Genomic DNA, 27,218 nt, shown 5'->3' on the forward strand with positions numbered 1-27,218 from the left:
GCATGCACCCTCACTGCGTATGAAGGGGAGGCAAATGGCACACATTGATGACACCAAGATGGAAGATCAACACATTTGCTGCATGCTGCCTAGCAGTGGCATCACACATTGGCCTGTGATTGCCAGGTGAAATACACATGCCATCACACACATGGCATGTACCATTGCTATTGAGTGAAGATGGAGAGGAGGGCAGCACTTATGCATTCAGTCCAGTTCCTTCATGTAATAGCTTTTCTAATTCAAACAGGTCTGATTTTTCACCTGGAGCTGCCAGTCCAAAATGGTCCGATTGCACAGGGACATGTCTAAACAAATGATATCCAGGTAACAAAGTCACTCCACTTTACCATAGCCATGTCAGACATGTGACTAGAGGACTGAGAAATGCCTAGTAAAAGTGGTGGAATGCAAACAATCTGCCTGAATGAACAGAGAAAAATAAGCAACAATGGTGTGGCAAGGTGACACTTCAAGGGCAACTGGCGTGCTGTTGGGATAGATGTCTACTGTTGGCAGAAGGGATATTGCTATGGCCAAATGCAGCTGCGCAGAATGCATTGGATGAAGCACATGGGTGACCCAAACAACTCAGGCACACACACCCTCACCTGGCACACAAACAGAAGCCCTCACACACACCATGCACATGGATGACACACACATGCATGTGCACTCACCGGACAATGCCTCATAATCTGGCAGATCTCCCACGCCTTGGATCTGTTCCTCCGTGACGTAGGTCCCAGCGACTGACTCATGTGGAGTGAGTTCCATGTCTTCTACTGGAGACCCACCTCCAGTCACTAGAGTTGCAGCATGACTTGAGGCCAGTGTCACGACTCGCTCCCTTCGCTCCCGTTGCCACCACTTGGGGGCATGATTTGGGGTTTATTCCCTACTGGACCTTTCCTCCGAACCTTATGCTACAGTGCTGTGATGAATTGGGAGCGCTAAATCCCTATTTTCCAAGCTACTTCCCTTCCGGAGCCATTCCAGTTTTTTGGCAGCCAGCATGCTTCTTTAACCAAATGACTATGCTTCCCAGAATGCCTGGCCTACTGCTCCACCTCCACCCTTGCAGGACAAGGTTGGGTGGAGGATAGGCAACACCTGTGGCTGCAGGTGCAGCAATCAGCACACCTGAGGCGTGTGCTCGTTAAGCAGCTTTAAAAGCCTCAGTCTTACTTCAGTCCAGCGCTGGTCATCGTTTGTAGTGTTCCTGTTGTGACTAGTCCCTTGTTCCTTGTTCCTTGCCTTTCTACCTAGTTCCTAGTTCCTGTTTTCTTGTTCCTCCGCCTTGAATCTCGGATTCATGCGCTAATTGATTTCTGCTCCCTTGATTACCTTTTTGTCTTCCTCTGTTTGCAGGCAGCATTTCTCAGTGCTTTCCCCTTTTAGATGCAGCCCAGTTTGTCTGTGTTCTATATTTCTTTGACTCTGTCCTTTGCTGCTGTAAACCCGTATGCCTTAGCCTTCCTCTTAGATTAGCTTCCTGTCTTTTCCTTGGAGGGGTAGGGAGAAGTTTGCATTGGTTATTTAGTTTTTCCCTGCTCCTGATCCTTACTTTCTATTGGGATCCATTCCATGTTTTCCATTGCACTTCTGCATTTATTTCCCATTTGATTATTAGGTGTGGTGTGCGGTTGTAGCTAGCTCCTGTGTGAATGCTAATGTTTTCCTCACTAATTTGTAATCACTATTCCAATTTAGGTATTTAGTTTTCCTCCCATTGCTGTTCTAGCCTTTTTGGGTCCCAGTTTCATCAACAGGATTCGTGGGCTAGCTGACATTCAAGAGGTTTATCTCGTCCTTGTGAGTACAGTTCTTTAGTTCCCTTATTTAATACCATCAAGAGTGTTAGTTCACAGATCCTGTCATTGCTTGCCCTCCACGTGGGTTTAGCGCTGTCAGTACCTGTAACAGCAATTGGGGGTAAGGCGCTTGCCGACTTTCCTCGCGGTCAGGTGCTTACCCCACATCCCTTTTCATATATTGGTTTTGATGTCACACTCTATTTGCACTCCTGGGTTCTAGCATACATGAGTCGTTGTTCCTGTGTGCACGTAGTTTAATTCGAAGCTATTCACTGTGTGATTTAGTGCACATTTCCCTTGCCATATTCGCTGCCTTTGTACTCGCCTGACTAATCCTGACAGCCAGCTTATTTTTTGCCCTGCGCTTTAGGTCATTCCAGCGCTTATTGCAATCATTGGCTGTGCGCCTCACGATTCCAAGGGCACTTACGATGTCCGCAACGGTCTGCCAGTGTGCCTGGCGTTGTGCAAGTGTGGTCTTGGATCCTGCAACAATGACCATTTCATTATCATGTGCGGACACATACTCGACAAGTGCATTCAGTTCGGCATCCGTGAAGCTGGGCTTCCTCGACGGGCCGGACTGTGTAGCCGTGTCTGGGGCATCAGCCTGTGCCGGACGAGCACTCTTCCTCTTCCGCTTGGATGGTGGTGGGGATCCTGAGTGTCCTACGCTGCTCTGGACACTAGGGGCAGGAGCCCTGGTGGCCTCTGTATCAGGAGTGTGGGATTGCACACTCAGCATGGGAGTTGGTGCAGGCATTGGCTCAAGTGTAATGGTGTTAGGGGGAATGTCAGCACTGTCCTGGCTGGGTGTGTGAGAGCTGGGGTGGATGGAGCCGCAGCTGCCCCTGCAGCCTCTCCACCCTGCCTACTTGGGGCAGCAGATGACCTTGCTGCCCTTGATCCACGTGGCCTGATGACATCAACGTGCACCAGCGCACGTGTCATAGGCCTGCTGACCTGGAAGTCAGCCATGGTGTCAGCCAGGTCTGGTGCCACAATGGGCTGGTCCAACAAGGGCTGAGCATGGATGGTGTCAGCCACATCACCCTCAACCAGGGAGGGTGGGGGGGATTATGGGTGCCCTTGACTGGTCCTCCACACATGGGGGGACAGGGTCACCCTGCAAGTAATGACCACGTCCCCTACCGGATCCACCACGGCCACCACTTGTGGCTCGTCCACCTTTGTCACCCTTACGGATTCCTTGCCTCCCAACCATGGCACTGATGTTAATGTACGTATGGGAGTGGCTGTAAACTATTGTCCTGGGCAATTGGGGGTCAAAGGGGTTGGGTACCAGATGGTAATCATACCCTAGTGCTCTAGCAAGGCTGAATGTGACCCCTGGGGAAAGATGACGGGTCACGCAACGCACAGGAAGCCCAAAAAAGGGAGATAACGTGCACGCAACCCCTCCTAGACCACGTGTGCGGAAAAATAAACCTGCAATACGCTGTGGCACCCAGTAACACAAGAATGAACGTATGCGTGTCACATGCAGCCTAGAATGACCTCTGAAGGGGTAGGCTACACACGGGGCAAGCACAGATGTTAGATACGTGCGTGACTCACCGTCTGCCAGGAAAAAGAGCGTGAAAAAGAAGCGTGTGTGCGCATTGGCAACACCCCCGCCAAAAGACGAATTGTACGCTGTCTGAGGAGACAGGACAACAGTAGAAGGGAACGCTGTTTGAGGGAACAGGTCCAGGAAAACCAGAAAAAGAGAAAAAAGAGAAAAAGCTGTCAGAGGTAACAGGGAGTACGAACTTGAAACGCTGTGAAGTAAATTGCGTGTGAAACGACAAGAAGTACAGATTTCACCCACTCACTCTCCACGAAAAGCACGCACGTACAAGGAAATGGTGTTCTACACGTACCTTTTATGCAGGCCCACAAGTCCAGCGTCACTTCCGCGTGTACACGCTAGGGCCATTTCCACCAATTACACGCTTTGTCACTTCCGCGTGTATGCGCTAAGGCCATTTCCAACAATTACACGCTTTGTCACTTCCGCGTGTACGCGCTAAGGCCATTTCCACCAATTACACGCATTGACACTCGGACGTGTCTCATTTTTTTAACACGCAACATTTCAAACGTGTGCCATATTCAACGTGCACGTGACTTCATAGACGCGCATACGCTGGTGGCCTTTGGGCCAATGAATGTACAGACGTGTGCCGACGCACTTACGCGCTAAGGGCCTTTCCTCGAATTACACGCAGACGTGCTGGATTTTCACGTGCAAAATCACTCCGTATCAAGCTGGCCACGCGTTCACACACGGAAGACCACGCTCCTGCCCAGAAGGCCGAATTACTGCCCCCCAGAGCCCTGAGCACGCTCCCACCTGCCATCTGCTGCTGCCTGACTGCCTGCTGCCCACGTGCCCTGCCATTTGCTGCCTGCACATCAGCCAGGGGTGCTGTTGCTGTGACCACCCCTGCTGGAACCGAAGACTCCTGACTGCTTTTCCATCGCCCCACAGCCCAGCCCCAGGACCCAGTTGCCCACCCACTCCTGCCTCTGGGGTTGCCATGTCGGGCACTGCAACATCTGGCACCAGTGGCAACCCCCGGCCAAGGAGACAGAAGGGCACCAGCTTCACTGCCACCGAAGTTGGTGTCCTGGTGGAGCATGTCCTGGGGCAGTATGATGCCCTCTTCGGAAGGTTGCGCGCCGACAAGGAAGGACGGACTCGGATCTGGATGGACATCGTGACTGCCATCAACGCGGAGGAGGTGGCAGTCCGCGACTACGAACGTGTCAGGAAGCGCTGGGAGGACTTCAGGTCCAGGACCCTCAACAAGGCCCGGAGCCTCCTGAAGGCAGCGGATGCTAAGGGGCGCCGGGGCCACTTGTCGGAAGATCAGACGAGGGTCCTGGAACGCATATCCCCAGCGCTCCACGTCCAGGTGCTTGAGAGGCAGACCCGTCTGGAGTCGAGCGGTAAGTGTACATGCATACTGATTGTAAGCTGTGTGTGTGATGGTGTGCCTGGAGTGTGCAGGTTGAACATGTATATTTATGTGGGCAAGTGGGGGGGGTGTACAGGGCCGTGAGGGTGACACATGCGAGGGGTCTCATGTGTGACACATGGATGGTGCTTGTGTGTGTGGGCTTGCATGGCGCAGGATGTGGAGGAATGATTGTCAGATGTGACATGGATGTCGATCGGAACACTGCGACAATTGGCGGAGGTGTACACATGCATGCAAGTTTGGTGGTGTGTGTGCATGTGTAGTGTACCCCCTATGTTGCATGTGATGTGTGGATGACCTTTGGCTGCTCATGCTGTTGTATGTGAATGGATGGTGCTGGCTGTTGCAATATGGCTGTGGTATGGCTCATGTGTGCAAGTTGAAATGACATGTGTGTTGGGGATTGTGATGCCATGTCTGAGGTTTACCAATGCCACTCATGTATAACTGCCATGTGTGTATGAGTCCATTGTACAGTGCCCTGATGCCTGTGTTTTCTTTCTCCCTGTCTGCAGCGTCAACTGATGAAGAGGGCGGAGAAGGTGCTGCGGAGCACAGCGGCGGGAATCCCACCGCCAGCCGGAGACGAAAGGCCCGGCTCCCCTCCCAGGTTCTGATCTCGTCAGGGAGTGAGGAGTCTGGTGCCGTGTCCCAGGCCGCAGCTTCCGAGGGGAGGTCCAAGAGGCGGCGGTTGGAGTTGGACTCCTCGGCAGCAGAAGGGGCAGCTGGGACCCCACAGGGCCCAACGGAGGAAGATGGCACGGAGTCATCCAGGTTGGTGGGGGGTTTGGAGGAGGAGGAGGCCGTGCAAGCGACAGAGGCGGGGTCTGGAGGTGGGGATTCCACTGGTGCTAGTGGTGCAGTGCAGGATCAGGGACAGGAGGCAGCACAAGCCGCCGCGGAGGTGCCTGTGTGCATTCCTGTCCCTGCTCCTGTCACTGCATCATCTTGCACCAGCGGGGATGCCTACCTCCAGACCCGTTCTCAGGGAGGGGATTGGCTCACAACACCTTGCCTTCCTCTCCCTGTGGATGTGGCTATCCTGCACCAGGTTGAGCCTGTCCAGGGTGGGGTGGCGTTGCGTCAACGGGCCATGCGAGCCTACCTGCAGTCTTTTCATGATGAGTCTGCACGTCTTCTCGCATGGCTCGTTGACCGCGTTGACCCACTGGGACAGCTCACCAGGGCTGGATTCCTCCGTTTCCTGGACCTTGTTCCGACCCCCTCCTCCACAGAACCCCCTATGCCCCAGTCGTCCTCCATGCCATCTTCCCACCCATGTGTCACCTGGGTGCCCTGTGGAGCTCCTCTGACCGTGCGGCCAGGCTGGTGGACAACAGAACCCTGCCACAGTCGGGAGTCGGACGTCCAGCAGGGGTGGCCACATCAACGACTGCACCCCAGCTGGAGGAGGATGTGCAGGCACCATCGGACAGGGCACATGGACAGCAGCAGCTGCAGCAGCAGGAGGCTGTAGGTGGGAACCACGATAGCTCGGGGCCTTCAACATCGGAGGGGCAGGCATCGGCCGGAGGGTAGAAGGACCCTGGACGGGAAGTGTCTTCCGTGTGGCAGCGGTTGGGCCACGCCATAGATGCGGAGCGGCGGCGGGCAGAAAAGGCGCGGTTCACGATGGTCAGGGCGGAGAACTCCATGCGGAGGGCCCTGAGGCGGGCCGAGTGCCTCGAGGCAATCCGCAGGGAGTTGGAGGTGAACATGTCGGCGTCCCTGCGGACCCTCGGGGCCATGGAACAGGACCGCCTCCGGGACATAGACGAGGAGTTCGATGATGCCCTGGCCCGGAACACCACTGAGTGAGCCGCTGGACTGGCCCGCCGCCATTGTATATAGTTATTTAGTGATAGTTTTCCTTTATTGTTTATTTTTATTTGGAGTCGACGGACACTGCTCCACCTTTTGTATATAGTTCCATTTTAGAGCTTTAATTTCTTCTGTTGGGATGATGGACCCTGAATACTTTGTACATAGTTGGACTTTGCATTTGGATTTTTTTTACTATGAATATTTTTTTCCATGGAGCAATGGTTTTCTATTTCTTTTTTCCCTTCATTTACTTTTTATGGACTGGAACTTTGGAAGACATTTTTTTGGATTATCATTTATTGATTTTAATTTGAAAAGGGACAGCCAGCTTAATTTTCTTTTTTTTTTACTTGTGTATTTTGTTTAAATTTGATTGCCATTACTTTTGTTTTTAATACATTATTTTGATTTTTTCATTCTTCAATGTGTGGTTTCATCTCATTGTTTTCATGCATGTCATGATATGGGTTTTCAGGTTCACTTGCAACCATTGTGTGTGTGTGAGACACGTGTTCATTTACATTGTTTCCATTGGAGTAGTATCATGGGCGCATGTAATACTTGGTTGTGTCTTTGGGCTGTGGTGGCTGGCCATGAGGCCCATGCTTGAGGATTGTCAGGGCCTGTGGGCAGGGGGACATGTGTGGGGGCCTGGTGGAGGCTGCCCCTGGTGGCTGGGGGGTGGGGGTGATAGGGGACATGAGTGGGGGCCTGGTGGAGGCTGCCCCTGGTGGCTGGGGGTGATAGGGGACATGATTGGGGGCCTGGTGGAGTGTGCCCCTCAGTGCTGGGGGTGTGTGGGGGGTGGGAGACATGAGTGGGGGCCTGGTGGAGGCTGCCCCTGCACTGCTGGGGGGTGGGGGTGGTGGGAGACATGAGTGGGGGCCTGGTGGAGGGTGCCCTTCAGTGCTGGGGGATGGGGGTGCTGGGGGACATGAGTGGGGGCCTGGTGGCAGGTGCCCCACAGTGCTGGGGGGTGGGGTGGGTGGGAGACATGAGTGGGGGCCTGGTGGAGGGTGCCCCTCAGTGCTGGGGGGTGGGGGTGATAGGGGACATGAGTGGGGGCCTGGTGGCAGGTGCCCCACAGTGCTGGGGGGTGGGGGTGCAGGGGGACATGAGTGGGGGCCTGGTGGCAGGTGCCCCACAGTGCTGGGGGGTGGGGGTGCAGGGGGACATGAGTGGGGGCCTGGTGGAGGCTGCCCCTGCACTGCTGGGGGGTGGGGGTGATAGGGGACATGAGTGGGTGCCTGGTGGAGGCTGCCCCTGGTGGCTGGGGGGTGGGGGTTATAGGGGACATGAGTGGGGGCCTGGTGGAGGCTGCCTCTGCACTGCTGGGGGGTGGGGGTGGTGGTAGACATGGGTGGGAGCCTGGTGGGGGCTGCCCATGGTGGCTGGGGGGTGGGGGTGGTGGGAGACATGAGTGGGGGCCTGGTGGAGGGTGCCCCACAGTGCTGGGGGGTGGGGTGGGTGGGAGACATGAGTGGGGGCCTGTTGGAGGGTGCCCCTCAGTGCTGGGGGCGGTGGGGGGTGGGAGACATGAGTGGGGGCCTGGTGGAGGGTGCCCCTCAGTGCTGGGGGGTGGGGTGGGTGGTAGACATGAGTGCGGGCCTGGTGGAGGGTGCCCCTCAGTGCTGGGGGGGTGGGGGTGGGAGACATGAGTGGGGGCCTGGTGGAGGATGCCCCTCAGTGCTGGGGGGGTGGGGGGTGGGAGACATGAGTGGGAGCCTGGTGGGGGCTGCCCATGGTGGCTGGGGGTGGTGGGAGACATGAGTGGGGGCCTGGTGGAGGCTGCCCCTGCACTGCTGGGGGGTGGGGGTGATAGGGGACATGAGTGGGTGCCTGGTGGAGGCTGCCCCTGGTGGCTGGGGGTGGGGTGATAGGGGACATCAGTGGGGGCCTGGTGGAGGCTGCCCCTGCACTGCTGGGCGGTGGGGGTGGTGGGAGACATGAGTGGGGACCTGGTGGAGGGTGCCCCACAGTGCTGGGGGGTGGGGTTGGTGGGAGACATGAGTGGGGGCCTGGTGGAGGGTGCCCCTCAGTGCTGGGGGGGGTGGGAGACATGAGTGGGGGCCTGGTGGAGGGTGCCCCTGCACTGCTGGGGGGTGGCGGTGGTGGTAGACATGGGTGGGAGCCTGGTGGGGGCTGTCCATGGTGGCTGGGGGTGGGGGTGGTGGGAGACATGAGTGGGGGCCTGGTGGAGGCTGCCCCTGCACTGCTGGGGGGTGGGGGTGATAGGGGACATGAGTGGGTGCCTGGTGGAGGCTGCCCCTGGTGGCTGGGGGGTGGGGGTGATAGGGGACATGAGTGGGGGCCTGGTGGAGGGTGTCCCACAGTGCTGGGGGGTGGGGTGGGTGGGAGACATGAGTGGGGGCCTGGTGGAGGGTGCCCCTCAGTGCTGGGGGAGGCGGGGGGTGGGAGACATGAGTGGGGGCCTGGTGGATGGTGCCCCTCAGTGCTGGGGGGGTGGGGGGGGCGACATGAGTGGGGGCCTGGTGGAGGCTGCCCCTGGTGGCTGGGGGGTGGGGGTGGTGGTAGACATGGGTGGGAGCCTGGTGGGGGCTGCCCCTGCACTGCTGGGGGGTGGGGGTGGTGGGAGACATGAGTGGGGGCCTGGTGGAGGGTGCCCCACAGTGCTGGGGGGTGGGGTGGGTGGGAGACATGAGTGAGGGCCTGGTGGAGGGTGCCCCTCAGTGCTGGGGGGTGGGAGACATGAGTGGGGGCCTGGTGGAGGGTGCCCCTCAGTGCTGGGGGGTGGGGTGGGTGGGTGACATGAGTGGGGGCGTGGTGGAGGGTGCCCCCCAGTGCTGGGGGGGTGGGGGGTGGGAGACATGAGTGGGGGCCTGGTGGATGCTGCCCCTGCACTGCTGGGGGGTGGGGGTGATAGGGGACATGAGTGGGTGCCTGGTGGAGGCTGCCCCTGGTGACTGGGGGGTGGGGGTGATAGGGGACATGAGTGGGGGCCTGGTGGAGGCTGCCCCTGCACTGCTGGGGGGTGGGGGTGGTGGTAGACATGGGTGGGAGCCTGGTGGGGGCTGCCCATGGTGGCTGGGGGGTGGAGGTGGTGGGAGACATGAGTGGGGTCCTGGTGGAGGCTGTCCCTGCACTGCTGGGGGGTGGGGGTGATAGGGGACATTAGTGGGTGCCTGGTGGAGGCTGCCCCTGGTGGCTGGGGGGTGGGGGTGATAGGGGACATGTGTGGGGGCCTGGTGGAGGCTGCCCCTGCACTGCTGGGGGTGGTGGGAGACATGAGTGGGGGCCTGGTGGAGGGTGGCCCACAGTGCTGGGGGCTGGGGGTGCAAGGGGACATGAGTGGGGGCCTGGTGGAGGGTGGCTCACAGTGCTGGGGGGTGGGGGTGCTGGGGGACATGAGCAGGTGTGCAGGGTAGTCCCCTGTTTTGTGGGCTGCCTGCAGGGGCCGTGGAAGGGGTACAGGGAACACCTGTGAGGACCCACCCAGCCTAATCGCGTGTGTAACTTCCCGCGCACCCCTGTAATACACGTACCCAGCCAAATCGCGTGTGATAATTCCCGCGCACCCCTGTAATACACGTACCCAGCCAAATCGCGTGTGATAATTCCCGCGCACCCCTGTAATACACGTACCCAGCCAAATCGCGTGTGATAATTCCTGCGTACCCCTGTAATACACATACCCTGGCTAATCGCGTGTAAAACTTCACGCGTACCCCTGTAATACACGTACCCTGTCTAATTGCGTGTAAAACTTCCCATGTACCCCTGTAATACACGTACCCAGCCAAATCGCGTGTGATAATTCCCGCGCACCCCTGTAATACACGTACCCTGGCTAATCGCGTGTAAAGCTTCCCACGTACCCCTGATATAAATGTTACCCACTTTGCGTTCCTTGTTTGGCAGCCCTGTAAACTGGTCCAGGGTTAGCGCAGCCCTTTGCGATGATTTAGCGATTTTGATGGCTTTTCCTTGCGCGAGGGCGTTCTTGGGGGCGTTACTGGCGCTGCTGCAGGGTCGCTGCGATACTCTGCGCCACGGCTGGTTTGGGAGCCTAAAATCCATGAATACGCTGTGCACGGAAATCGGTTTTAGCGCACGCGCCTGGCGCAGACAATCGCACGCGGACACTCTGCGCCAGCCGCTTGCGACACTTATCTGCGAAATTCTATGAATTACCCTGTTGGTTGACTCACTATCGGAATTGACTACAAAACTTAATACATTTGGAGAAGTAGCGTGATTGAAGAGAAATACTCACTAATCAGAAATTATGGTTATACAAGGCAGAGCACTCTCCACGGAAAGGTCTTTAGATTTGAGTCATTATCAGTGGACATTTAAAGGATGTCTGGGAGTGAAAATAACCAACCCCATGGAGTCCATATACCAGGCTAATTATCCCATGTTATTGGACTCCAGTAAAAAGTGGTTGGGGGAGCGCAATCCATTATACATTTCATTTATAGGTAGGATTAATGTATTTAAAATGGTTGTCCTCCCGAGGGTGCTATATTATTTCCAAGCCTTGCCAATGGCTGTCCCTTTGGCATTTTTCAAAAAATTGAATAAGGTTGTGAGGAATTTCATATGGAATAGGAAAAGACCAAGGGTAGCTTGGAAGGTATTGACGGCACCCGTCACGAAAGGAGGAATGGGGGCCCTGCATTTCAAAATCTATTGTGAAGCGGCTCAACTGTGGATAATACGGTACTGGTTTGGGGGAAAAAGGGAATAATATGGGTACGGATGGATCACGCAGTGCTCAGTAGGTCCTTAGGAGATGTTTTCTGGTGTCCGAAGGTTGACCGACCCCTTAAAATGTACAAGAGAAAAATAAAGGCAGTGATGGGTGACATATGTGACAATATAGTACAGTGGGGGGGGGTATAACAACGTCCTCCTCTCCATTTACAAATTTGGCAGACCTTTATATGGTCACAGCACTCTATAGGCTACTTAAAGATTCTTTGTCTATACAACTGCACTGGGGGTATATGAAACAATGGGAAAACGTCTCAACTAACTCTATACTGGATGAACAATGGCAAGAAGTGTGACAGAGCATACCGAATCGCACGGTAGCACTTCAAATTCGAGAAATATGGGTTAAAGTTATGGGCCACTGGCACCCAACGCACGTGAAGCTACAGAAATTGTACCATACAATGTCTGGGAAATGTTGGCGGGTTGAAGGAAAGTGGGACATGGAAGCACATATGGTGGGACTTCCCTGTCTTAAAGCCATTCTGGAAATGTAATGTGGCAATGAAAGAAATATTTGGGTCTGGAATACGTAGAGAGTTTGTGGAGACTATGTTGGGGTTGGGGGATGTTTTGGAAGTTTTAGTATTGAAGTCTCAGAACAAGGCGTATATGATATTGAGTATGTAAGCATTAGCTCTGGTATCGCAGAGATGGAAGCAATCACGGATACCCACAGAACAGGAACGCTGGCTAAGATTTGGCATTACATCTCTTTGGAATGGGTAACCTATGTGGTTCAAGGAGAACAGAAAAACTTTAAGGACGATTGGAACATGGTTTTGGACTTCCTTATGAATGATTTTTGTGTGATCTGGCTTCCACAAGGAACACAAATGTTAGACTTATTTGAAAGATGAGACCAGGAATATCAAGAATTGATTTAAGGACAAAGTAAGAGGAGGGGCAGCTGTCCTGTGTGGGTGGGGGGGGGAGGAGGGAGAGGCAGGTGTGGGCTCAGGGGGTGTTTATGTTATAACGATACATGTTAATAAAAATGAACAAAAAAGAACTGGACACAATACTCCAAATGGGGTCAGAACAACTAGACACAATACTCCGGATGACGTCTCAGGAACTGTCTCAGGACAATATCCCAAGGAGGTCTTTAGACCTGAAGATACTACTGATGTGGCCTTTAAAACTACACCTATTATTCCACGTGAGGCCTCATTGGTAATTTGTTCAAAGGCAAAAATAAAAAGAAGCCTCATTAGCTCTCTTATGTATAATACTGCCTGGACAACCCAAACTCCCTCTAGCTCTTACCCACAGATATACCCCATTTGCTAAGCACTTGGGTGCTAAATGCATAAGCACGCAAATATGTTGTCCAATTTATAGGCTGTTAAGGAAGGAGATGGTTTCCTAGCTATCGAGTATCTCTGAAAGATCTGTAGGGCTGGGGAAGGCACATTCTTCCCCCAGATCAACTGATGGTCATGGCATGCCTTTTTCATACAAAAAAATGAGGTAGATCAAAAATATTCTGCTGATCTTAGCAAGTTGTCTTCTTCCTCACAAATAACATAACATGAATAAGAACAGATGCAAGCAACATAACCAACACTAGTTAGGCCATCAACCTGAGTAAACGGGATCCAGGACCCAACCCTGTTGAGTTTGGGAAGTACAAGACTTGACCAGAGACTGGCTTTCTTGCAGAGCGTCATGCCCAGAACCTCAGCAATATAACAGTTTTATATACCCCCCAAATAAAGCCCTATTCACAAGATCATGTTTTAGTTTGGTCTCTCCTCTAAGGTGCCCAACCTTCTCTGGCACCAATACTCACCAAAAAGAAGCAGGAGCCAATGAGCACTGCTTTGATGTTCACGTCCAGGTCAAGGGGGAACTGGACTGTGAAGTGCCCGCTTTCTCTGCGGATCATGCCCACCGTCTGGGTTTCATCATTGGACTTCACCTGCGGGCACAGAGGGGAGGAGAGTTACTGGAGGTCATTATTGCCATCACCCTTTTCACAACAGCCTTGACCTGGGAGACAAAACAGAGGGGGTTGGACCTCTACCACAGCGTCTTTTAGCTCTAGATGGAAGATCAAGAGCGAAGAGTGCTTTGGGACCATAATTATGGTGCTATAACAAACCACAAAATGAATGACTCAAGACCTAAACAAAAGCAATGGCATTTTATATCAGGTGAAGGAAGATCGGAATTATTTGAACCATCTTAAGGAATGGTTGATATTCAGAAAACAAAGCATGTTTAAAAAGAGAGTTGGAGCTCCCTATGAGGGTTTGGTGCTGGTATTTTGACGAACTAAAGAAGTAAAAAAGTGTATTTGCAGTCTTTTATGCATGTGCCTCAATGTTACAGTATAGCATTGATGAGCATTGATGAGGTTGATTAATCTTTATTTTATGCTGTAAACCTCAGTGAAACTTCTTTTCTCACTCATGTCAATTACCGTAACAGAATGTTACCCAAACCACAAAGAGGATACTCTGATTTACCTTTGCTCTAAACCTTTGACGGCTTTTCCATTCACAAATAAGTTACTATAGGAATCTGTGACTTCTACCCCACTTTATCATAGTCATCGTAGACTTTTAGTAAATGAGGATTAAGTCAAGAGTCACCCATAGTAACTTCTTTGTGAATCGGCCCCACAGTGTTTGCATTTTAGATTGTCCAAGGTATCATTCTTAAGCTTCGAACATGCTGTGCACAGATCCACACCTGTATATTTGGCTCAAATGGTCTGGTGAGACAATGGGCATCTGTGGTAAAGAGTCTCCATAACTTGAAGGCCCTCCGTATCCGATGGGGAAAGCCAGATTAAGCTCCTTTTTAACTAAAGACACGTTGTTACCTGACATGATCTCAAAGTGGAAATGAATAGAGTCCTCCTACCTCACCTTCAGAGAACCACTAAAACCTGGTCCTTGCCAGTTGTCTGCTTATTTGCATACTAACCATAACAATGTCTTGGATCTTTCTTAATTCCGTTATATTTTCTTGCGAAAGTATTTAAATCTTATTGATGCTATTGCAGTGAATTGCACTACAATTTGGATTCTTATTCTCCTAACAAAGTTTGAAAAACGCCCAAGTCATTTACTATTGTGTTTTCAAAGTAGGATTGACTTTCCTAGCAAGATCCTATCAAAAATATGGTCTGCAGCTTCAGCACGTTATCTGCCAATGCCATGAGTGGCACCCTTGGCATTAACCCCACTTACAGTTTTCTGAGCCCTCCCTTGTTCTTTCCCGATTTCCTCTCTTTTTACTCTATTCCATTGTCTACCCCTGCAATTCTATTACTCCCATGTGTCACTCTTTCTTTCCTTCTTTCTCCCTTTCTTTCTTCTCTCCCCCTAAATTCCATTCACCATTCTGCTGTTTTAGCTCTTACATCCTCCAGATTTTGAGCGTTCTTTCTCCTGCTTTCACTGTATTTCCCTTTTTAACCTTCTAATTGTCACTACTTCCTTAACTCAAATCCATCCTCCATCTGGCCTTTCCCCTCATTGTGTTTATAGTTTCACAACGGTTTCCTTCTTTCGTAACCTGAATCCCATCTTGTCTAACTGTAACATCTTTCCTTCCATTTTCCCTTTTACATTACCTCTTTTAGCCCTATATTGTACCTTACCATTAGTACTGTCTTAATCCCCCCTACCCTTATCGGCCTTCCCACCATCTGTTTCATTTTTCATCTATCTTTCCTGCTGTTATGACCTTCCTTTTTCTTTCACTCCCCCCTCCGACTTCCATTCGATTTGATTCCCCAGTTCCTTTCACTTGATTTTGGGTATTTATTGAGGGCACACCTTACTTTGGGAAGCAGCACAGACTGCTCTATATTAGTAGGATTTACCTGCATGCTTTAGCGTAATTAACATTTACAGTCAGTTTGGAACATGAGTAACCGTGCTGAAATGCGATGTGTGGAACGTAAGGAGGTCCATTTCTTTTGTTTCATTAATTTCCATCTCCAGCCATCTTTATTAGTTCAGCCTTCCTTCTATGCAGCCTCCCATCCTTCCAGTGCCCCTTCCACTCTCCCTCCCTCGCCTCATTCACTGCCCTGCCACACTTTTACCTCAAAGTTCACATCACCAAAGAGGTTGGTTTGGAAGCCGGGGCCCACAACCACCAGGACGGTTTGCTTGGTTGCATTCTGAATAGAGAGGCTGGTCACAAAAGCGTTCCAATTCCACATGCTGTATCCAATGATGTTGCCGGGCGGACAGTGGATCTCGAGCTGCAACGGCAGAAATGTATGACTAGTCAAGAGTTTAACATGGTAACTGTGTTCCTGGTACATGGTCATGAGCAGGCAGTGGATGTAGTGTTCAGATTATAGGCCACAGGGCTCTCTTTGGACATAGCACTACTACTTGTGCTAAGACCCAACAGACAGGAATGCACTTTTATGAAACATCAGCATGCAAAACAGAGTTTACATCATGGAGAAACTGTGATGGACACACGTCAATAGTGGAAATGGCTCTACAGATGTGTTATGATGTAGCAGTTTCATTTGATCAGAAGGGGAACTGGAGAAGGCTTGAGCTGGCTAAAGGCTTTCACTGTCAGTGAAACTTTGTTCAGTCAGCAGAGAAACTCCCTGTTAAGGTATAAATGGAAGGCAGAAGTACTGTCATATTAAATAGATGTTTAAAGGCCTCCCTCCCTGCTACGTGCATCCTTGTGGCATTTCATGCATGGGTTGTCAAAGGCTGAGTATTCAGGTGTCGCATACCATTCTATCTGGTGCCCTTGTTACATACTTAATATCCACTCTGTGCGGAATATAGACAGTAGTCCATGAGGTCACAGTTTGGGCATGAAGATAACAGGCAACAATTGTTGCTAGTCAAGGCAGAGACCAGAAATATGGGAGGGATTTTAAAAGCAGGAAGTTAACAGGGCACATTCAGGAGGCACCATCGATGGCCAGTAACAAGGGTCAGGAAAGTATACTGTTGTTTGATGGACGATCTTATGATAGTCTTATTTTTGGTCCATTTGTCTAAATAAACATACAGATATTCATATGTGTGTATATGTGTGCATGGGGGTAGGCAAGTAAGGTGGCGGGGAAAGGGCGGGGGTAGGGAGGAGGTAATAGCAAGAGAAATCTGGTGCAATTCAGGTTGATTAAATGTAGTCAATCAAAAGGTAGTCCTAACAAAGTAGAACCTAAAAGGCGTTGCTGATATGATGATTGCTGAGGGTATGAGATGATTCACTTTCAGGCAGCTGGAAGTATGAGATGCTGAGAGGAGACTCACCCCCACCAGTTCAAGCGCAATGTGACTATTAGCGTAGTGCTGATAGACTCCACAAGTATAAACCCCTCTGCACGAGACTGGATAATGCATCCATACCTTATTTCCATCACTCTTATATCTCTATGCATAAGATCGGTCTTACCCTTGCGTATGGAGGGTTTAACGATTGGATTAGCCTCAGGCCTTAAGCTATAACTTTTACGATGCAGTTGACAGCTACCTTCCCCCTTTGTGCCCACTTGTCCGACACCCTTCGGCTGGGCTGCATAGCAGTGGCTACCTCTGTGCCCAAACACCCAAGCATAGGAGGCCCATGTGTCCTGTAGTTGCTTACATTAGGTGAACAGGTGCACTGGCAGGGCTGCAAGAGCTGCATCACTTCTTTGCTGTTGTTGTCAGATATATGGAGGTTGTAAAGAGGACCACAGCATACAACCTCCTGCTTGCCAGTAAAAATCCTCTGGCCCAAGTTGTTCACCATTTCGTAGTTTCGGCCCCATCTCTGCGCACTGGAAACTGAAGCAAACATTATTAGTGTTCCATCCAGCGACATCCAAGTATTGCTGGTCACTATTATCGACCGAGGTGAAAACAGCAATAACCCATCATGTAAACGTCATCCTGACCATCAGCCAAGGACGAGTCAAGATTCAAGTCTTGTTGGTACGACACTGAAGACTCGGGCACAAATATCTTACTTTTATTCATCCTTGTTAGGACAGTGTTCTAATGTCCAGTACATAAGCTCCACTCTTAGTATAAGGTTGTACCACCTGGGAATGTGGTAGCATGGACAGAGCAGCCAAGCTTATCTTAGATGGGAGAGAGGGCTGTAGCTTGGTACAAAAAATTGTAGCATACATGCGGTCTAAAGAAACACTGAACCACTATATATTGTAAAAATAAAGGGTTAATTTAAATACAAGTAGACCAAGATAATTCTTGGGTAAGTGCTATCACATCATATAAACACAATCATAAAAACCAACTCAATACCTATGGTAAGGAAACCCAGGTATAACCTTATTTAGAAGAGCCAGAAGCAAGTCAAGGTGAGTCAAACCTAAGGGTATACATTCACGATAGTAATATACTAATCTTGGGGAATTGGATCAGGTTGGATATACTTTTATAGTTCAAGGGTAGTTGACCCTGTCAGTCATGCAGTAACAATCAGTTTTGAAATCACATAATAAACCAATCCTGTTAGGAGTATACACCTTGCAACATTACTTTTTAGAACTCAGTTTGGAGCTAGTAAAGCCACTCATACTTTCTGGAGAGGCATCAAGCTCTCAATGATAAGTATGAAAACTCAATATCTATTTTAGAATGCACTAAGCAAAGCAGGGAAAGCAAAACCCAATTACACTTTAAGAAAGACACAATGTATTTCAAGATAAGTAACTGATCTATTGGCACGATCTTTTATTGAATAGCTAGTTATACCCAGTACACTTTTAAGAAGTGTACAATACAGTTTCTAAGGTAAGTAAGACATTTATGAAACTATTTTAGAATAACACCAACGCAATTCAGGGAAGCACAACCCAAGATTACAAGTTTAGAAGAGCAGAAGCTAATCAAGGTGACTAACACCTATACAATTTTTAAAGGAGCTTCCAGCTACTTAACCCCTTAACTGCCATGGGTTGACCACCCCACCCCCCAGACCCAAAGCCTTTTTTGGTGATTTTGGTATGTCGCCATTCAAACCCTTGTAACCTTTTTGTTAGAGATATCTCTGCCAAATTTGGCCCCTTTATTCCCCACATATAGGCTGTGTAACACCACCAAGGAATCCTAGTTTGCTGTAGGGGGGTGACAGAAAATAACCAAAAAAGGCAAAGATGTTGGGTTTTTTCAGAAAATGGCAATAAAATGATGTACGAAGAAGCCTGTGGTTTTTTTCCTTGTAGGAGCTAGAAACAAATGGTTTGCTGTGCTGAATTCGTCATTTTCCAGGCTTTCAAGAACAGGTTAAGTGGAAACCAAAAACACATTTTGATATGGTTACCAGCCGTTTTGTGAGAGGTAGGTGATTTTGTCCTTTTTTTCCAATAGGACATGCGTGGACGGAATGGAAGAGAAGGGTAGGATAGTTGAATGGGAGGACAGAAAGGCATGCATTTCTAAAAAGTAGACAAAATGTCAAGTTTAGGAAGGGGTGAATTGCACAGGTCAGGCAACAACTATGTAGGGAAATATTCCATAGTTTGGGGAAAATTGGGAAAATGACAGATTAAAAAAAAAAGTTTTTTGTTGGTGGACATGGTTGGCCTGGTAAGACAATGGCTTTTGTGAATTTTGAGAAAATCAATGCTCCGCTACATTCCCTGACTCTTCCAGTTAGGAAATCACACATTTTTCCATAATGTTTCACAAAACAAGCAGTACCACAAGCCAAAGAAGGAGCCATGGTACACAGGTTTTTTTATGTTTAAGGCCTAAACAGACATACTTAGCATGTATAAGTAAAGAAAATAAATGTGGTGAGGAAGGGCACGCATACATTTTTTGAAAGAGCACAGACTGACCTTTTGAAGGATCGGTGACTTGTGCAGGTTACAAAAGTGTATAGTACCTAAAACAGCAAATAAATGTAGGTCACATTTGGGAAATGAAAGGGTTGTGTGACAAAGTGCAACAGCAAATGGTCAAAAACTCAGGAGCACAGACCTCAAGCATGCGGCCCAAACCAAGAAAAAAGAGGTCTGGCAGGAGGTTGCCCAGAGGGTGTCGGCAGTGGTGAGCACTCCAAGGAGCGTACGTGACTGCGGGAAGCGCTGGGACGACCTCCGCCTCCGGAAGATCCTGGTGGAGAAGAGGAGGGCCGCAATGGCGAAAGGCGGTGGCCCACACTCCCCTGTGAAGCTCACTGCATGGGAGGAGACCGCAAGTGCGTTCATTGACCCGGAATCCATAGAGGGAATAGGAGACCAGGAGGTCGGCGCTGCAAGTACCACAGAGGAAGGTTAGTGAACCATCACATTCACGTATACCAAAACATGATGTGGCACAAGTGATGTGGAAGTTAGACTAAGTAAGGGAATGCATGTTCCAAGGCTACATCAACACATCCATAGAATAATGAGTGCTACACCCTGCACCACACGCATGCTGAGTGAAAATCCCAATCCCAACAGAGGTGCAACATGACCCAACCATGCCCATGGAACCCACCACACAGACACCAAACCAATGCTATGCCACCAGCCATGCATTGATTGCCAACATGTCCCCTCAGTACACCAAATGCCACACTACAGAAATGGAATGCTGCCCGAATGTATGAACATATCACACCACAATACATCATAGCTGCCATTTGACAAAATCACTGATGACCTGCATCTCTTCTATCTCCCAGGCACCGATGAGGAAAGTGGAACACAGGACAGGGGTGCGAGCACATCCAGTGCACGCAAAGGGACCAGGGCCACCGCCACCCCCACGTCCAAGAAAATGCCTGCAACAACACCCAGTGTGCCACGCAAGGCATCAACCCTGCAGGGGGCACCTGCAGCGACAGAACATCAGCAGGCACCCACAACAGTGGGAGCCGTTCCGCCAGCCACCACGGACGTTGTGTCCACAGAGGTGGATGATGAGGCTGTATTCATGTCTGGAACACCCACCCCAAACCCCATTGCCAGCCCCACCCCACCTGCGGAGTCTGAGAGCCTGGACAATCCGTGTCTCCATGACTCTGATCTTGGAGAATCAGACATTGGGATCTTCGAGGAGGACAGTGCCCAGGACGAGGACCCCACACAGGTGCCTTCCACCACCCTGCCAGCCACCACCCTGCCAGCCACCACCCTGCCAGCCACTAGTACACCTGCGGCCGACACCTCCTTCGAGGCTCGCCTGGCAAGGGTAGAGGCCCGCCAAGAGTCAATGCTGCAAATCATGCGTCAACAGGTCGACGCTGGGAATGAGGCCATGAGGGCCATAGCCACGGCCATTGCAGCCAACACAGCTGTGGAGGCATCTACGTGTGCATTCAGGGAGTGCATGGGGTCACTGACACAAGCCCTTCTTGAAAACATCACGCAAATGAAGCGGCCACACCGTTGGCCCAGCCAGGGGACTGACAATAGACACCTCCACTGCAACAACCCCTTCCACACCGGTGCAATTGAGCCCTGTGCGGTTAACGCGCAGGAGCGCACAGCGCTCGGCCATGGCACCCCCAGACCCGAAAGTCCCAAAGAAATAACATTATGGGCAATGACAGTGTGAATAACTACATTGGTGAAGGGAACACTGTTTGATGCACACATGGGGACATTTGGGGTCTGTGGGCTGGGTGATGGAGTTTGTTGGGGTATTTTCTGGGGTCTGTGGGGTGGGTGAGAGAGTTTTTTGGGGTATTTTCTGGGGTCTGTGGGGTGGGTGAGGGATTTTGTTGGGGGGGGTCTCGGAGGGGGGAGTGGGCACATTTTTGCTGTTTCAAATAATACACAAGTTGTGAGAAGAAAAATCCATGGCTGGACATTGTTATTTTTTGTGTGCATCCATTTAATGTGTTGGTGTTCAGTGCCCAACTCCCAACATTCCCTGTGTGCATGTTCACATTGGCCCAGTGTCTGAGTGACACTAGTCTTTCATAGTCCCCGAGTTTCAGTAGTATACTTGAATTTGTGCTTGCCGTACAGCATGGCCATCCCGTGCATCATGTACTGGCAGTGGGGCTACTTCACCTCCGTCTCCATCCTCATCATCCTCACCCGGCCTATGCATGTCAATGTCAGGTGACAATGGTACATTTCTCCGGACGCACATGTCGTGCAGCATGACACAGGTCATGGTGATCTTTGCCACCTTCTCAGGCCTATATAGGAGTGACCCACAAGACCTGCTGAGGCAGCGGAACCGCCCCTTCGACAGGCCAAAGGTCTGCCCAGTGACAACACGGGTACGGGTGTGCACACGATTGTACTCCTCCTCATGGCCGTTCTGCTGGTTAGGCACAGGGGTGTGTATCCACGGCCTTTAAGGGATATCCTCCATCACCTGCAAGCAGATTCAAATAGGTGTGTGTCACTCTGAACTCCCGTAATTCAGGGAGCACAGTCATGCCGCCAGCTATTTGGTGTGGCCATGCACATGTCCCTGTAAGCATGTGAAAATGTTATCTAGGTGCAATCTGTACTGTCATGAGGTGTGGTAGTCTGGTTGGCATTCATTAGATGATGCAGGGGTAATCATGCATGCTGAGGCAGATATGCTGTGGTAGTGCAACAATGTTTTGACTCCAATTCATGCTGTTCATCGTTTACTATGCATGGTCACACTGCCCACATAGCCACACTTGCCATCCTGTTCATTCATGCATTGCTTGCCATCACCATGGTGGCCTGGTTGTGCCTCTTACTTGTTCTCATTCATATGCATTATTTGTGATCTGTGGCCCAGTGAAGTGTCATGTACCGTTTGACTGGTTCAGGTCAGGAGTGTTTGGCTCTGCATGCATTCTCCAATCACCGCCTATTCCCACCCAGGTGCAGTATTGCCCCCCCCTCATGCATACCCACACATCAGTACCCCGAAGCACTACCATGGGACGGTTGTGCAACTCACCAAGCAGCCAGGCACGTGGTCCAGCATTTGGCTCCATTTGATGGGGTACCGTGGATTTACCCAGTAACATGGCATCATGTGTTGATCCAGGAAATCGGGCGCAGCAATGGGTGATGCCAGTGCATGGGAGCCTACTTTGGTTTCGGCTATCTCCTGGCCAGTCCGTGGTGGGTATATGTGGGTGCTTGCGTGCTTCAGGAGGGCATCCAGCACTTGGTTCAGCATGTGTGAAAATAGTGGTTGTGCAATGCCATGCAGCTGGCCCACTGTGTGTTGGTAGGTGCCTGTGGCCAGGAAGTGTGGCACAGACACCACCTTTAGTAGTGGGGGGATGGCAGTGCACATTTGTATGTGGCTGGCAATGTCGTTCTGTATCATGTGCACTATGGTGGTGATGGTGTCACGGTCCAACCGGTACAGGGTGTCGATCTGATCTGCTCAGGGGTAAGGTTGAATGGGCTGGGTCTGGTGCGAGGTATTGCTGGCTGCCTACGAGGCTCTGGTGGCTGCGCTGGTGGTAAGGGATGGGCCTGGATCAACCTCCTTATCCTCCTGTGTCTCCTCTGTTCGGCCTGTTCTTGCTGTTGTTGTTGTTGCAGTAGTTGTTGCTGTAGTTGTATCAGTATAGGCGGGTCCTCCTGCGCCATGTTTGCAAATGCTAGTGGTGGAATTTTGGTGTAGGAAGGGGTGTGGTGTTTAGTTGTGCTCCTTTTGTACAGGGCAACTCTGCATTGCCTACACCGGGGGGTGGTGGGGTTGTGGTGTGTGGGTGTGCTCAGTTCATACTGACACAGCCTCCTTTGACTCCACCTGTGAGGATTGTGTGCACCTGTGGCAGCGCCTTGTATCTTGCTTGCTGTTTGCGGGTGGTCCGCGATGCCTGTTTTGCCGGCATCATGCAGCCCGTTATTACCCGGTTCGCGATGTCGGTATTTGCATGTTTGCGTGGGTTGTAATTGTCTTCTATTACCGGCATGCCGGTATTTACTACCTGAAGAGGTGCGTGTATGCGCCCATGCCGCTATTAGCAGCACCGTTGTTTGGTATGCTGCTAATACCGGCGTTCCAGGTCGGAATGCTACGGAACGGTAAATGATGCCGGTATTTACATACCGGCATCATTTTTCCCTTACCGGCATACCTCGTAATGAGGCCCAATGTATTTCAGGGCAGGTAAAACCCTATTGGTAGGCTTACACTCATTCAGTTTAGCAATGATAAAACAGTACCAACACATAACTTTTTAGAAGGGGGAAACCACCAGTCAAAGCAACATATACACTTTTTAGAGGGGAAGAATGCAACTCTAAAGTAAGCATAAACTTAATGATACTTTGTAAATTCTTCTTTCTCAGAGTTACAGTTATCACACTAACCTCTTTAGCAATTAAGTGCTTTTACATTTGTTATACTTTCAAGGCAGAATCTTTTTCGTATCCAGTCCTTCCCTAGTCTATTGCATTAGTTCTCTCAGAGGCAGAAGACAGACTCTGGTGGTCTAGGTGCCAGCTTCAGGCAACTTGAGATAGGGTTCAGTTGCAGGAAAGTCAATGTTCCATAAGAGATCTTCACGTTTAGAGTTAAAGTGTTCAGGGACTTCACAGAAAGATTTCTATATGTGTTCCAACATTAGGCCTGGGTAAATGGTATGGGCAAACTCACAAACCACACAATCACCCACTCACCCTCACAGGATGCACACCAGACATAAGATAAGTACTATCCAAGCCCATAGGAGCTTTGGAGCAGATGCCTTCAGGGTGCAGCAGCACAGGACGCGATCCCCGAATTCTTGGTCTGGAGACGAAAAGAACTGTACACTAGATGGGAACTTGCAGCAGCAGTCATCAGGATAGGCTTCCAGCAAAGGTTTCTTCACAGATTCTTGTGGCTCTGTGGATATTGCACCTTTTTACAGCAGATGAAGAACAAATATCGCTGGTTGGATTGTCTTCACTCTCTCAGTCCTGAACTCTGGTGAGCGGACTTTAGGAATTTGAATCGTGTCTCTGGAGATCCAGCAGGACTCTACTAAAGTTTCGGACGATCATGCACCACACTCAGGCTCGAGGTCCCAGGTGGTGGTTTGCAGCCCTGCAAGATCGCAGCATGTTGTGGGATGGCTCAAAATGCAGGTCTTTCTGACACTAGTGGATCTCACCAGTCTCGGTAGGAGCCGTCATTTTCAGGACCGGACGATTGGAGGGAAGGGTTGCATCAGGCTCCTGTTACACGGCAGGCTCTCTGGTCGCTGGAAATCGCTACAGACACCTTTGCTACATCTTCTTTGGTTTCAGCTCTACTGGTAGACTTGCCAGCAGCTTCCAGGCTCAGAGTATTTATCAGGAACTACATCACAATTTATGCAATCTCTCCCTGCAATTTCCAAAAAGGGGCGGCATGGCCATCCAATCAGGGCAGCCAGCCCCCCATTAACACTAGGTTCCTTTCAGGCAAAGTGAAAGACAAACGGATGCCGAGTTTTGGACTCCGCCCTCGCTTCCTGCCTTCTCAGACACTCTGGAGCCTGGGCGTGGAATACAAAGGATTCCCACAGAAGACAAAACTTCCACTGAGGTCATTCCCACGTAGCATGGCAGGGAAATACCTCAGAAAATACAAGCAAATGAGAAATGGCGGAGAAAAGGGGAGCCCACAATTTTAACAAAATGGTGGCCCTTATGTGCATTACCGAGGTGGATTTAACAGCCTGCAAGTAATAAGGCTAAAATATCCCTAAGGTCAAGCCACTACCACCACCCATTCAAGTAAACTTGCAATTGTAACAAAAATGCTACAGGTAATTGGGCAAGGGGATACATTGTATCCCCCAGCCCTCCACATAAGGTGGGGTGTGCTGGATCACTATATAAAATCTAAAGGGGGATAAAAATCCATCTTTACCCCTTGAAAACAGTAGTTCACCGAAGTACATTCAAGAGAAATTCACAAGGAAGCCACACGGGACAACCCAGCCTAAACCCAAATGTTTTAGGAAACTATAACTCCACCCCTACACTATGGAGAGACATAAAAAGGTCACCCATAAAAAGAATAAAAGACTAGGTGAGAGAGGAAAACGATTCTGCTTCACCTAGGGACAAGGGAAAATAATCGCCAAGTCCAAGCAAAAGGTTCTGGGGTTGACACGGGTCAGGAAGATTTATCACAAATATTATAATCTTAACTAACAATCCTCATTATAGACAATTACAGAAACACGTCCACCCTTCCACAGTGACCAGGATGCTAGACTTGTGCAAAGGAGTTTCTGCTGTTGATAACACACACTTGGTCAGGGTTAGTATACCTTTAAATATCTGTCTGTACGCTCTATGCAAAACAGAACCTTTAGTTGTCAGAAAACCAAGCAAAATCAACAGACACCGCTTGCAGTTCTTTACAAGGATTTTATTAAGAACAGGCAATATATCTATGTTGCAGCTAAATTGTAATACAAACTCTGTTAATCTCCTTTTGTTCCTTTCTCCCTTTTCTCTTTGCCTCTCCAGAAAAGAGGAATTTCCTGTTATCTGTTCAGTGTGTCACAGTTTGAGGAGGTTATCATCAAGACCCTGGGCGTAAAGAGTTGCCGTTGGATGTGCTTCTCCCTGCTCAAAGCCCCAACAACTGAAACAAAGGCAGCACAATAGGAGGAAGGCATCTCCTTGAATTCTAAAGCAAAATCAAGAATCCTTTGGGTTCCAACTGTCTTGTACTTGGTGGCTCCCTCCCCACAAACCTTGGATGTTTTATTTAATCATAGTCTGGGGTATTAAGTGTCCCCTACGCGTCTTTTCATGTCTTTCCTGGCTCCCCATCACGTTTTCAGTAAGATCTTGTCCCAATGGCCAGATGTCACTGCTGTGAAGATCTTGGCAACTCTTGAGAAGGCTGGGTGCCTTCAGGGTCGGCCCAAGGCTTTCTGCTGGAGTGAGGCCGATTTGTTTGCTAGCTTCTTTGAGCATTCCCAATGATCTCGTCCTTCCCAGAATCCTCCACAGTTCACTTGTTTCTTCCACTGCTAAACCACATGAGTTCCTATTACCTTCTTGCTGCTTCGGCATAGGCTTGTTCCTGCTCCCCGCCACAACTTGATCTACCAGGCATACACCCTACCAGGAGTGACCTCCTCTCTGGTCTAGCCTTTCCAGCCTGTTCATCTGCCTCCTTCTGTTAGTTTCTTCCTACTTCTCCTTCCTCCTTATCTCGTGGCCCTTCCTCCTATTGTCTCACTGCCTCAATTCTTTTTGGCCTCTCACCACCCTCTCTTGATGTCCCAAAACCTCCTCCCGATGTTTCACTAGCTTTCCCTCCTGAGATCTCACCACCCCCACTGATGTTTCACCACCTTCTGTAATGCCTGCGGCATTTGCACCTGCTGGATCCTCGAATTCTCCCTAAAGGCGGAATAGCACCATTAATCTTAAACTGCAATTCGTTCATAGACCGGTAGCCAGGGTATTCTATTCCAGGTATAGGATTACCGACTGTTTCCATGGAGACAGCGTCTGTTGCAGGGACGCCATTCTCAACGTTAGGAAGTGCTTCCTAGAGCTACACGTCACACGATGCTGATCAGGAGTTTGAGGATGCATTGTATATAAGTTTGGCTGTGGTGGGAGCCTGGTGCTTCTAATTAGTGTATTCCAGGAAGCTCTGGTTGCTCCTCGCCTTCAGTCTAGCAACTTGTTCCAGTAGCTTTCCTCCTTCATTCAGGAAAGAATTTCGGCCGTAAACAGCATTTGACCCGACTCCGTTATCCTGAGCCTCAGCTGTTCTTTCCGCAGCGCTTCTTCGCCTGCAGTCTCCATTGTGCCTCAGCTGTTTCAACCGGCAGCACGTCTCAACGGCGACCGGCAGCTGGTGAAGGTTCCTACCTGTTTCTCCGGCTTCAGCGATTCATATGCTCTCCCTGCCACAGTGTCAGCTGCATGGAGGGCGCAGCGTCCACAAACTTTCCGTTTATCGGCGGCACGATCCCGCATTGAATGTTGGTTCAGTTA

At 50.4% G+C, this 27,218-nt stretch overlaps 1 protein-coding gene across 3 annotated transcripts in view; it reads right to left on the reverse strand.

The window, feature by feature from the left end:
* The window catches only part of LOC138566916 (phospholipid scramblase 3-like), a 232,029-nt gene that overhangs the window by 38,432 nt on the left and 166,379 nt on the right, over positions 1-27,218 (reverse strand). For all 3 annotated transcript variants that reach the window (XM_069644672.1, XM_069644655.1, XM_069644664.1), the window contains 3 exons: positions 16,961-17,142; positions 15,432-15,593; positions 13,161-13,289 (listed from right to left, as the gene is read on the reverse strand). In XM_069644672.1, coding sequence (XP_069500773.1) covers positions 13,161-13,289; positions 15,432-15,593; positions 16,961-17,142 — 473 coding nt within the window. The remainder of the gene's footprint in view (positions 1-13,160; positions 13,290-15,431; positions 15,594-16,960; positions 17,143-27,218) is intronic.

This window comes from Ambystoma mexicanum, chromosome 1p, assembly GCF_040938575.1.
Source record: "Ambystoma mexicanum isolate Mex_15411 chromosome 1p, UKY_AmexF1_1, whole genome shotgun sequence".
NCBI classification, from domain to species: domain Eukaryota; kingdom Metazoa; phylum Chordata; class Amphibia; order Caudata; family Ambystomatidae; genus Ambystoma; species Ambystoma mexicanum.